Consider the following 13790-nt stretch of genomic DNA (forward strand, 5'->3'; position numbering starts at 1 on the left):
TCACAATAACTTTCGACCAATCATTCAGTCCGAAAGAAACAGTTCAAAGGCTGCTCAGCCAATCAGGAGCCGATACCGAGTAATTATGCAAATGAGGCTGGCATATAAGTGCTATTGGAATCCAATGATGATCAAGATGATAGAGAAGTTCCTCTGGTAATTATGTTCACGAAAAAAAAGCATCAGGGAAGATGGGGCACAACGCGAGGAGGTTCCAAGACTGTCTTTGAGCTAAGGTTGCCAGTCTGTTATTCAAGGGTAGACGAGGCTTAATTAGCGCCATGGATAACTGACTTATTCATTATAATGAGCGTTATCTATCAGTATTAACTGTAGGGTATGATGATGATGATGGTATTTGAGAGGTGAAGCCCTCAAGCACGACCTGACCACCGCGGTATGACCTTTGACCTCGACGGTATGAGCCTTGGGTCATGACGGGACGTGGCCTTTGACCCCGTTCCCGAAGGGTCGGGTCGTAGGCCAGAACCACCATACCCAAAGGTCGCACCATCGTGACAAGGGGCTGTACCGCCCATGTTCACACAGACACATACACACAGACACACACAGACACACACACACAGACACACAGACACACAGACACACACACAGACACACACACATACACACAGAGCCGTCCGAGCGAGCCAGGTTGCGACGCCTGCCTTCACCTGGGGTTCCCTTTCACAGCTTCGTCATGGCTGTCATGAACAGATGGTTGCCATGGTGATGATCTCCGTCACACATGCTTTTAGTCTGTTGCCAGGCAGCGGCCATCAGTCGGACGACACACACACACACACACACACACACACATGCTCGTCCTCGACACATACACACAGGCTACGACACATATATACCTGACCCCCGACAGACATACCCAACCCTCCCTACCTCTATTACAATATTCTCTCTCGAAGACTTTGTGGAATCCAATTCTCCGGAGCTACGGTATATAATGTTAGACATGTGGATGATACAGCTGGGTGAGAGGGAGAGGCGAGGCAGGTGAGAGGTGTGACAGTAAAGGTGGAGACGGAGGAAATGACTGAATTGCAGGACGAGAGAACCACAACCTCTCTCTCTCTCTCTCTCTCTCTCTCTCTCTCTCTCTCTCTCTGCAACTTGCTAGGAGGATAACCATTTGTCCCTCCATCATGATACATGATCAACTTGGCCACCATCTGTCCCTCCATCATGATACATGATCAACTTGGCCACCATCTGTCCCTCCATCATGATACATGATCAACTTGGCCACCATCTGTCCCTCCATCATGATACATGATCAACTTGGCCACCATCATGATACATGGTCAACTTGGCCTCCATCATGATACATGATCAACTTGGCCACCATCTGTTCCTCCATCACTCCACAATTTCTCTACACTGCTCAATCTTTCTTCTTCAAATCCTCCGCAAAACACAAACAAAACAACACAAAAAGATTCCCTGTCACAAATACTGAAAGATTCGCAACATAAACGGAACTCTTTTAATAATTCCTTGTCCCTCGCATTCTGTAAAAACGTTCTTGGGATCTTGAAAAACGTTTTGTGCAAACGTTTCCTGGCACCTGACAGCATTTTGTGTCATGAGGGTATACGACTGCCAGCAAAGACAGCACGTAAACCACCTCAGTACCTGTGCTCACGTACGTAAAGTCATGGTCAACAAGATGGTGTTGAATCCTACACAGACACGCCTCCTACAGAATCATCTTCGTCCAGAATAACTTCAAGACGTTCAACTTGAGTCAAGTCACAGCCAAGTGATATCCTCCCCAAACCTAAACTTTTATCTACTTCCAACAAAGGTGATTCAAACTTGGGCCACAATCCGCCCACCCTTGTGTCAGCCACCGCCGGGCCTGAGAATGTCCAAGACTTGTTGTTTCAGGTCATAGAGGCCGTCTTAGAACGCGTCCCGAACGCGTTCTTTTGGTCCAACAGCTGTGGGAGGTGGTTTCAGCCTGTCCCCCTACTCACTGTCCTCAGGTCACCAGCTCTGGGAAGTGGTCTTGGAATGTCCCAGACTCATTCTTTTCGGGCCACCTGCTTTGAGAAGCGTCTTCAACTCGCTCGTGTACGTCTCCTGTCGTGAGCTGGGCTCTTATAACAATGTCCTCGACCCGATATTTCTACTTTACTCGTGTGTGTGGCACACTTCCCACCATCACCGGCCTCCATTTGGCTATGGCCTGGGGATGTTCCCCGCGGAGCAGGAGACGAACGTACCTGTCGCAAGTCCCCGTATGAAAGTCACGGAAACACTGGCTGGTGGGCGAAAACCAGGCTTTTAAGACGCACTTACCGTAGCCACGGGGCAAGTGCTGAGGGTCGATGGATACGAGTGAGGACCCCAGGATTAGACCCCCCCCCCCCCCCCTCCCCCCCCCCCGCCACACACACACACAAACACAGGTTTAAAAAGAGAAGCTACACACGTACACATGGTCAGAAAGTGGGCCCACGAATGGTTTGGCAAATGGGCCTAAAAAGTCACTTATTGCGTCGTGTGAGCTCTGTACGACAGTTTACGCACGACTGGCAGCGGCTGCAACTCCAGCCGTACGACGAATACCATGATGTATCCGCTGAGTTTGACCTCTGACCTTTCCACCCGACAGTAAAGCCAGATCTCCTTGAATTAGGACAGTAATAATGTATATATGTGCCAGCTCTGATGAGGAGGTATGAAGAATGCAGGAGAGAGAGAGAGAGAGAGAGAGAGAGAGAGAGAGAGAGAGAGAGAGAGAGAGAGAGAGAGAGAGAGAGAGAGAGAGAGAGAGAGAGAGAGGCTAAGGAAAGGTGTGGCAATGACCAGCGGTCAATCGCATGGCACTGGGCTTCTCGAAGAGCACTAAAGCTACAGACCCACTCCCACCTACACGAAAACTTGAGATCTTGTGAGCGAGAGGAACTCAAAATAAATACCTAGTGAGTCGGTGGGCAATGGCAAGGAAACATGGACTCACAAGACGGCAGCAGCTGGCACTAGGCCGGGTGTGCACTCGCACAGTCCACACTAAATTTCCCTTGGAAGGCTGACCCACTTTACCCCAGAAGGAGACAAGAGTAATCGTGGAGGAAGAGTGGAAAAGCGGGTCTTTCAAATTTTCCCTCGTCATGGTGGACAATAATAGTCCACCAAGACTATCTATTATTGAAGTCAATTATGATCGTTAGCGTCTAGTCCACCAAGACTATTTATCATTAAGGAAAATTATGCTCGTTAGCGTCGCACTACTTGCTCTACTAGGCCCAGCGAGGTGGTCTCTTAATAAGGTGATTAGGGAGAACAGTGAGGGAATGGTCAGAATGGTGAGGGACACGTCAGAGGAAGGAGGTGTTGGACCAGGGAAAGGCTAACTGGACAACCTGAAATCCACACGAAAGTGAAGCGTCGTGGAAGTTGGAGGTTCCTCCACGTGTTTGTGTATGAAGATGATTCATATGATATCACTAAGATCAAAGGCCCACACCAGCCCTGAGTCTCGTCTCCACATCACTTGTGAAACTGTCCTGAGGAAGAGCAAACACCTGAGTGCACTGCTGGCATACCTGGTGAGTGCAGGAGCGAGGACGGAGCCCAACACAAGACACAAGCATAGGAACACACAGCTTTGAACACGAGAAAATACATCACTGTGAGAACCCGAGCATCTGTCAATGCCTCCAGTGGTAGGAGGACAGTATCCAAACACTACAAACACAACAGTATTTCGTATTATCATAATTCCTGCTATGAAGGAGTTGGTGGGTGGACAAGAACAACAGCTGGAAGGAGAATGTCAAGGAAAGACAAGAGAGTTTAGCAGGTGTTGCTACACGAAGAGAACAGACGAAGGAAACACACACAGAACACAACACACTTAGAAATGATTCAAAACAGTAACTAAATATATAAATAAACAAGGAAAAATAAATATATAAACCGTGAAAAAATATTACGATGAATTACCTTAATTCCAGTAGTTAATGAAGTACGAGTTATCAGTCAAGGATCAAATAATCACATCCGGGAATTCCAACAAAGAAGGTAAATATATTTTTAAAAAAATCAACTAGCGAGTTTCAAAGCGAATTCATGTTATAGAGGATTCAGATCCTCCATCGCCTGAATAGGATATAAAGAAGACTCTAAAAGGAAATCACATCAAAAGACAGGTCATAAAGGGGGCCTTTGAGGGAACTGGAGTCCAAAAGGTTTATGAACCAGATGTTCCCCTAGTATAAGGTCTCACAGGAGCGGCAGAAACCCTGGAGGGGCCTGTTATTAAGTTGTTTATACCAGTACGTGAAACACGCTTTATACCAGTGTTGCGCAACGGTCCACCAGTGTTGCGCAACGGACCAGACCAATATTATACGAAATCGAAGAGGGTCCGACTTGTCTACAGACCATCATCTTTGACATTCATGGTCTGCAGATAACTGGAAACCTCGCAGATGACAGGGGTTGGGAAGGGAGGTCAGGTCGAAGGCCAGGTTATCAACCCCAGGGGCGTCACGGTCGTGGTCAAGGGGTGAAACACGTTTTTTGTGAGTCACAGACGCAGGAGAAATTAAAGTCATGACTGATGCATATCCTGAAATTACTTTCGTACGCCCAAACAAGGCCATTTCAGCTTTAACTGCTGCCTATAACCTGATCGTCTTCTCGTTAGCAGAACACAAGCAAGAGAGATGAACATGTTCTTCAGTGTTCCTCAGAACACAATGTGCAGGATGTACACCACGGTACGAGAACCAGGTGTACAAACACTCTGAAAACCCGAACAGAACAACCATCCTGACAGGAGGAGGTCAAGACATGAACAGCCCTGACATGTCATCACCAGGTGTCATTCCACATGTTACTGATCATCATGTATGGAGTGAATGACGCATTCATACACTGGCTCCTTCTGGTAGCAGCCGAGGTGTGCCTGGCTGTATACACTATCGACCAATGACGATAATTCAGGTCACTCCGCCTCTCTGCAAGAAGCCAGTGGTATTAATCAGTCTTTCATATCACGACCCCAACAAGACTGGCGACGTATGACACACCCAGATGCACGGAACTGGTTCATCATCCTAATGATGATATACACGTCCAAGAGCACTAATTACCCTCTAATCACCACCTTCGCTAACGGTAATTACAGGACCACGACTCCGGAACTCGAGGTCTGAGTATAATGACGTACAGCTGCACGCGATGTGAGCACTTAAGTAGACGGAGACGGACACAAAGTAGATGGAGAGTGAGGGAGTACGTCGCATCAAGATGGAAACTAGTGGTACAGAGAAGGACGAGTTATGGTGTGAGGTTTACCCAGGTTGCCCAACGTGGCTGGGGGAAAAACAGACATAAAGTGAGTTATGGATCAAGGAGACTTAAGGTACCTGACCCCACGGAGAGCAAGGGAAAGTAGGCGGCAAGGTCAGCCCCTGTGACCTTGTGGTGGCTGGCCCATATGCTTCTACTGGTCACCTGGCTATACCAACCACCGCTAGTGTGCGGACAGTACATGTTAAAGAGGACAGCTGTTGCTGGACGCATGTGTACGTACACACACGCGCGCACGTGTCGAATCACTCACGTGTTTAACGTGCGTGTGTTTTCTTAAATAATGTGTGTGTGTGTGTGTGTGTGTGTGTGTGTGGTTAGGTCACGTGCAGGTGAGAAGAGAAACTGGTATAAGTTCAAGGTTAAGGTGTCGCCATACGCCAACCACCCCCAGTTACGTGGTGCTACACCCCACCCCCCCTTACCTCACCCCCACTACCTCCCCCACCTACCTGCCTCCCTCCCTCCCTCATCACCCCCCCTCCTCCGCCCCCCTCCCCCGGGTCGTTGGGGAGACACGTCGAATTTGGTCGCACACGACGACCTTGCTTTGTTTACCAGGCGGAAGTCGTCCGTTTTCTTTGTTGCCAAACTTCCCCCTCCCCCCCCCAGCCACCCCCTTGAACCTGCCAATGCTTCAGCTCTCTCTCTCTCTCTCTCTCTCTCTCATCTATTGTTTGCCTCATTCATCAGCCACTCTACCCGTCTCTCTCTCTCTCTCTCTCTCTCTCTCTCTCTCTCTCTCTCTCTCTCTCTCTCTCTCTAACATTTTTCTATAGCCAGCTTCTTTCACGCTTCATTCATTCACTTCCTTCTTGCTCTCCTCTCCACACACACTGCTCTTGTCTTGACCCAAGTGTTTCCAATATTCAGACAACATTCCCTCATTTTCTTTCCAATACATTCCGCTTTCTTTAACTCAACAATTTCCATCCCCACGCACACATACACACCGTTTTCTTCCCCATTCCCCCCATATAACATTTCCTTTGCCCCAATTTCTTCTCCACACATAAACACTCCCATCGCCACAGTTTCCTCCCCAAACACTTCCATCCGTTTCCTCCCCACAAACTCCCACACTCCACTGTTTCCTCCCCACACCCCTGGTTTCCTCCCCACACACTCCCACACCCCTAGTTTCCTCCCCACACACTCCCACACTCCACTGTTTCCTCCCCACACACTCCCACACCCCTAGTTTCCTCCCCACACCCCTAGTTTCCTCCCCACACCCCTAGTTTCCTCCCCACACCCCCTAGTTTCCTCCCCACACCCCTAGTTTCCTCCCCACACCCCCTAGTTTCCTCCCCACACCCCCTAGTTTCCTCCCCACACCCCCTAGTTTCCTCCCCACACCCCCTAGTTTCCTCCCCACACCCCTAGTTTCCTCCCCACACCCCCTAGTTTCCTCCCCACACTCTCCCACAGTTTCCTGTGTGTTGGTAATGTGTTCATGAATCATGCCTCGCCCATGGCAATATTCCCCCACCCCTTCCATGTAATTACATGGGTATTACTGTCAGGCCAAGCTGAGTGGCGCAACCACGCCCTACAGAGAGAGAGAGAGAGAGAGAGAGAGAGAGAGAGAGAGAGAGAGAGAGAGAGAGAGAGAGAGAGAGAGAGAGAGAGAGAGAGAGAGAGAGAGAGTTTCGTGACGGGTGATCGTATTCTATATATATATATATATATATATATATATATATATATATATATATATATATATATATATTATATATATATATATATATATATATATATATATATATATATATATATATATATTCTACCGTATTATATGACCTCATCATATACATCATATCTGAAGCTTCACTCGTGTGCAAAGTCCCTCACGTATATAACCAGAAAATTGCCAGTATAAAAGGCTTTTCCATCACTGATTTATTTAAAGGCATCCTTCACAGAGCACTTACGATCCGCGCGCATTAAAAGGTATTTGAGAGTTAATGGCATGGATTATATGACCTGCGTCGAATGGGAAAATTCAAGTGAAAAAATTGGTATTTTTTTTTTATTTTTGGTTATATGGAGAGGCAATGGAGGTACGACCCTTGAGCAAGACAGTACGACCTTTGAGTAAGGTTGTACGACCTCTGAGTAAGGTGGCACGACATTTGAGTAAGGTGGTACGACCTCTGAGTTCGGTGGTACGAACTTTGAGTAATCCATCAAGCTGTGCTTAAGGGTCGTACCCATGTTGCTCAAGGTCCAACTCGAAGCAGTTCCCACTCACCCTTCGTGTAGAGTTAAGGTTCACCCGTGTGAGGGTTGGTTTTTAAGACTCATTCATCTCTGGGAGAGTTAGTACAATTCCAACATACATTCAGGAAAGTCAGGAGAGTTACATAAACAGTCATATATCTTTGGCAGTGTAAGGAGAGTTTGGTACAGGACTAACACACCATCAGAAGTCTTCGTACAGTCCGTAGATGTACCACAGCGATGGAGTGTGGTGAGATGACTGCATTATCCCACTCCGTCATTCCTTACGTGACTACACCACAGTGACACACAAGAGTCCTTGGAGAAGTGGAGCTGCCTCCTCACCCAGGGTCATCGTGCACCATCCACTCACCACACAAGCCCTACATCATACAAGCACCACATGCGTCGTGGATCACCACACCAGTGACCAGTTGTGCCACGGTCTGGGGTTGCGGCACACCAGAGACGAGAGCAGGTCGACTGGTGACATGTGTTGATGCCAGGGTTTTGCATCGTACCAACCTCGGTTGTATCACCTGGGGCTGACCACCAGGTGCCTGTAATGTCTCCCTCCAGCCATAACATGTCTGGGAAGGTAAACAAAGAGAGTGAACTAACTCTCCCAACTTCGCCAGAGGTGTGTTAACTCTTGTCCTCTCCCAACTCTCACAAGAGAACGCTAGGGCTAACTCTCCCACCTTTCCTGAAGTTATGTTAGACTTTAACTCTCCTGACTCTATGTTAAACTTAAACTAACTCTCCCACAGATAAATGAGCCTCAAACTATACTCTGTCAAAGTTAACCTTAGACACACAGGTGTATAACAGGTGTACACGAAGGGAACATCTGTTCACCATCCTCGGGGTGGAGTGGGAACTACTTGGAGTTCGACCTCGAGGCTGGGGGGCTCGTCCTTGAGATACATCCTCCTCTTCGTCAGGATCCAGCACCAGTCACCCCCGCCCGCCGTAGTGACCCAGGTCACCGTGGCGCTCTACCGGCGACATCTGTAACTTGCCTGACCCCCAGTAACCAGGTCAACATGGTACTGGCGAATGTAGGAATATGACCGCAGTGTCTCAAGCAGGATGGGGTGAAGATAAGTCTATACCACATTACAGCTAGCCTCTTGTGTCCAGGAGAGAGTCAGATAACACCATACGTACCAATATGGTCCAATATCACGTCATAAGTCACAGGAAGATCGGCATTCTCCACACACACGATGAATTTGCATAATTCTACAATTCTAAAATATTCTTTCTTTTTGTAATATTTCTCGTTCAAAGAAAAATCAGGAAATCATGATATTTTGATAAAGTTCTAGATTTCCTCATTCTTACTAATACCTTTTTCATCACCATAATCTCGCAGATATGGAAATAATTTAACAGTTGACTATGGCAGTTATGTGATCTTTCAACGGTTAACTACGCCAGTTATGTGATCTTTCAACGGTTAACTATGCTAGTTATGTGATCTTTCAACAGTTAACTATGCCAGTTATGTGATCTTTCAACAGTTAACTATGCCAGTTATGTGATCTTTCAACGGTTAACTATGCCAGTTATGTGATCTTTCAACAGTTAACTATGCCAGTTATGTGATCTTTCAACGGTTAACTATGCCAGTTATGTGATCTTTCAACGGTTAACTATGCCAGTTATGTGATCTTTCAACGGTTAACTATGCCAGTTATGTGATCTTTCAACAGTTAACTATGCCAGTTATGTGATCTTTCAACGGTTAACTACGCCAGTTATGTGATCTTTCAACGGTTAACTATGCTAGTTATGTGATCTTTCAACAGTTAACTATGCCAGTTATGTGATCTTTCAACAGTTAACTATGCCAGTTATGTGATCTTTCAACGGTTAACTATGCCAGTTATGTGATCTTTCAACAGTTAACTATGCCAGTTATGTGATCTTTCAACGGTTAACTATGCCAGTTATGTGATCTTTCAACGGTTAACTATGCCAGTTATGTGATCTTTCAACGGTTAACTATGCCAGTTATGTGATCTTTCAACGGTTAACTATGCCAGTTATGTGATCTTTCAACGGTTAATTATGGCAGTTATGTGATCTTTCAACGGTTAACTATGCCAGTTATGTGATCTTTCAACGGTTAACTATGCCAGTTATGTGATCTTTCAACGGTTAACTATGCCAGTTACGTGATCTTTCAACAGTTAACTATGGCAGTTATGTGATCTTTCAACGGTTAACTATGCCAGTTATGTGATCTTTCAACGGTTAACTATGCCAGTTATGTGAACTTTCAACGGTTAACTATGCCAGTTATGTGATCTTTCAACGGTTAACTATGCCAGTTATGTGATCTTTCAACGGTTAACTATGCCAGTTATGTGATCTTTCATTAGAAAATGATTTGCCAATGTGTCCAGTACGTTGTGAGTAGGAGTCCAGTGTTGTATATCAGGTTAAACGGCGATCAGTTTAATATCAAGACTTGATAATAATGGTCTTGTATTTTCACCTTCAAGACTTGGTTTAATTCTTTTCCTGATCTTAAATTTTCGAAAGTGATAATACAGTAGGAAAGGATCATACGACAAGTTAACTAGTTTTCAAAATATAAGTTGAGACACTTGGATGTTTTTAAGATGTAAAATGTCTTCAAAATACTTCTAAAATATTCTTCCTCTCCTCTGAAACTGTAAAAATAGTTAACAAAATATATTTTTTTTCTATCGACAATCCAGCCTCCAAACTTCACAATCATCAACATGCCTCCAAACATGACCGTCAACATCCCTCCAAAACACCATCTTCAGTACCAGCATCCCTCCAAACCTCGTCTGCATAGCCAAAGTCCCTCTAAACCTCGTCTGCATAGCCAAAGTCCCTCCAAACCTCGTCTGCATAGCCAAAGTCCCTCCAAACCTCGTCTGCATAGCCAAAGTCCCTCCAAACCTCGTCTGCATAGCCAAAGTCCCTCCAAACCTCGTCTGCATAGCCAAAGTCCCTCCAAACCATGTCCGCATAGCTAAAGTCCCTCCAAACCTTGTTTTCATCGCCAAAGTTCCTCCAAACCTTGTCCGCATAGCCAAAGTCCCTCCAAACCTTGTCCGCATAGCCAAAGTCCCTCCAAACCTTGTCCGCATAGCCAAAGTCCCTCCAAACCTTGTCCGCATAGCCAAAGTCCCTCCAAACCTTGTCCGCATAGCTAAAGTCCCTCCAAACGCAATCTTCACCGCTAACATCCCTTGCATTTTCACTGTATTTTGTCCTTTACGAATTTTTTATTTTTCTTCATCCAGGAGTCAGTGTGTGGCCTGTGGGTCAAGCTCTCTGTGTGAGTTCCGGTATATGTTAACACTCCTGCTCATTCCCGTCCTGTCGAATCCTGTCTCAACACATTCCCGTCCAGTTAGAACCCGTCTTAACACATTCCCGTCCAGTTAGAACCCGTCTTAACACATTCCCGTCCAGTTAGAACCCGTCTCAACACATTCCCGTCCAATCAGAACCCGTCCCCACATATTCCTTCTCGTCTTCCCTGAACTCCCCCTAAAATTCATGTTTTATCTTCTTAAAAGTTTTCTAATTCATAAGATCTTGCCTCGTCAGCTTAAATACTTTCCTGGGCAACAAGATCCTATCTTCCCCCCATCAAAACTTCACCTCACAAATGGTTCTATCCAGCGCTTTGATGTTTCGCTCCAACACAAGGTTGTGTTCACTCTTATAACAGTCTTCTCTCCCACACAACCTTCTGTCCACTCTTGTTGAAACCTTTCCTCCACCACAAGGTTCTGTAGACTCGTGTTGAAGCTTTTCCTCCACCACAAGGTTCTGTAGACTCGTGTTGAAGCTTTTCCTCCACCACAAGGTTCCGTCCACTCTCAGCAATGCTTCCCTCACCTTGCATTCCTCCTTGCGTCCTTCACTCCACCCCAGCCAGCGTTCCCCGGCCTCGCCGCAGGAGGAGGTCTCCTTCACCTCACGGTACTCCCTTGGTGTCCCTGCAGGTTCCGGCCGGCAGCGGGGGCGGAGGAGGCAGCTCCGTGGGGGAGTGTGGCGGCGGTGGAGGCGGAGGCGGTGGAGGAGGCAGCAACCTGTGGGGTGAGGAGGAGAGCGACCTGATCAGGTCCTGCGCCGCCCTGAGCTCAGCCCTGGGCGTCCACAAGAGCTTCAGCACCTCGGACATCAGCGGCGTCGGGGTCAGCACGGACAGCGAGCTCAGCCGGACCTGGGTCAGCGAGGTAAATATTTAAGGCTGTTTTTTTTTTCTTCTCTCTCTCCCGTGGTCACTCACAAGTCAGGACCCTCCCACGATAGCTCTCACCACTCTCCCATGGTCACTCACAAGTCAGGACCCTCCCAGGATAGTCCCTACCACTCTCCCATGGTCACTCACAAGTCAGGGCCCTCCCAGGCAAACCCCGTGGCCAATCATGAACCTCATAAAGTAATGACGTTTAAATGAGCCCTTATTATAATCTGAGCACTGACGTGCCCCGCGTGCAACATACATGAGTGGAATCAGCTGTAGGAAGCGCTTCCCTCCGGCAGAGGACGCTATCAAAACATTATTTGTAGGGTAACTTCATCCTGCAGATCAATGTTTGCGGCGGGGGAGGTCGACTGGAGGGGGTCTTCCTCCCGCGACTCGACCCCACCTCCCGCTCCTGCTCGACCTGGGTCGCGGTTGGGGACATGGCGTCCACGTCGCAGCTGCCCTCGCCACAGGCCAGGCCAGGATCCATCGAGAGCCCAGCCATCACCGCCGCTGACTTCATCAGATCCGTCAACAAGAAGGTCAGTGACGTAGGTCAACCTCGCCATTATATATTTTCCCTCCCGTTCTACTGAGTGAGTGAGTCTCCGTGTGATGGACATAACATACCTTCAGGTTCCTGGCCAGCACATACACACGCGCTTGTGTTCTTTTCTTCCAGTATGTAACCTCTTGTCTTGTTGTACGTCTTGTGGAAAACACTAGCTCGACTGGAGGGACAGGAGTAACAGACGTATGATAGAATCCAATTAAACATTGTGATGATGACTCGAAGCCATGGTATGTACACATTAGATCCATTCATTATAAACAAAGTTGTTATAAGTTGTATCAACTGTTCATGAGGTTAGGTTGTATTATGGAAGTCAACCTTGTGTACGGTTTGACCTGAGTGAGGTCATCCGAAATGTCGGGTCAAGGTTAGGTAGAGACTGGGTCACGCAGACCCTTGTGCCAACCTCGCCTCTCACTAATTACAGGGTTACATGACCCCAATCCATGTTTCCTCCGGTTCTGTATACATAACCAATATGTATCTATATTCTCACTCTGTAACGAATCCTCTGAAGATGGGGGTAATACACGAAAGCGCTCAGGATTCTTGTGTTTCCTTTCCTAGCTCGTGTTTCAGTTTCCTTTTCTGGCTGTGTTTCTGCAGCATTATACTGTATTCAGGGGCAGCACCTCTACCCTAGCGGGAGTGTGAGACATGTTACACCCTCTGCCAGCCACAGTTTCCTCGGTCACCCGAGACTTTACGAGCCGATATTGTATTCAATGAACTTTACACGCCTCCTGAAATTGAATTTTGTTTTTCAGACTCGTAAACTTTTCGATGTTTGTTGGCCATGTTAAGAGCGAGCGAGAGAGAGAGAGGAGAGAGAGTGTATATTGGAAGTACATTTGAACCAGAGAACTCTGGCGTCATTTCCTCCCTAAGTGTAGCTTTAAGATGAAAAAAATATATGTGTTGGCTGGTGTGGTGATTCATATAGCACTTCAAGGCTGTGGCAGAGGCTTAAAGATGACTTTAATGTCTTGTGCTTAAAGGTGCTCTTTAAATGAAATGTTCTCTCACCTTTACGTACAACCGAAGTTATTCTGGTTTATTCCTATAAAACGCCGACGCGCATTACTATACACACACACACACACACACACACACACACACATACATGAGGTACAGTTATCCTGTATTTCTGAAGTGAAGGTAAAGCCTGATGCACGTGGGAGTTATCATGGCTGTAACAAACGGCCTAAGTCGACTGTAACAGTGGTTGTAACCTGCACGAACAACCCCGTAACGGTGGTTGTAACCTGCACGAGCAACCCCCGTAACGGTGGTTGTAACCTGCACGAACAACCCCGTAACGGTGGTTGTAACCTGCACGAACAACCCCGTCTGGGCAACGATCTCTGTAGGCCGACTCATCTACAACCACATTACAACTGC

The 13790-nt window shown here is 47.1% G+C and overlaps 1 protein-coding gene and 1 long non-coding RNA gene across 21 annotated transcripts in view; one reads left to right on the forward strand and one right to left on the reverse strand.

Annotated features, from left to right (window-relative positions):
• LOC139745723 (uncharacterized) overlaps positions 1 to 13790 on the forward strand; it is a 107405-nt gene that overhangs the window by 57032 nt on the left and 36583 nt on the right. For 19 of the 20 annotated variants that reach the window (XM_071656189.1, XM_071656184.1, XM_071656186.1 and 16 more), the window contains exons 3-4: positions 11568 to 11801; positions 12139 to 12357. In XM_071656189.1, the coding sequence (XP_071512290.1) occupies positions 11568 to 11801; positions 12139 to 12357 (453 nt within the window). The remainder of the gene's footprint in view (positions 1 to 11567; positions 11802 to 12138; positions 12358 to 13790) is intronic. The other variant, XM_071656187.1, reaches the window with a different exon arrangement.
• LOC139745724 (uncharacterized) overlaps positions 1 to 13790 on the reverse strand; it is a 95552-nt gene that overhangs the window by 19577 nt on the left and 62185 nt on the right. The window lies entirely within an intron of this gene.

This window comes from Panulirus ornatus, chromosome 62, assembly GCF_036320965.1.
Source record: "Panulirus ornatus isolate Po-2019 chromosome 62, ASM3632096v1, whole genome shotgun sequence".
Classification (NCBI taxonomy): Eukaryota; Metazoa; Arthropoda; class Malacostraca; order Decapoda; family Palinuridae; genus Panulirus; species Panulirus ornatus.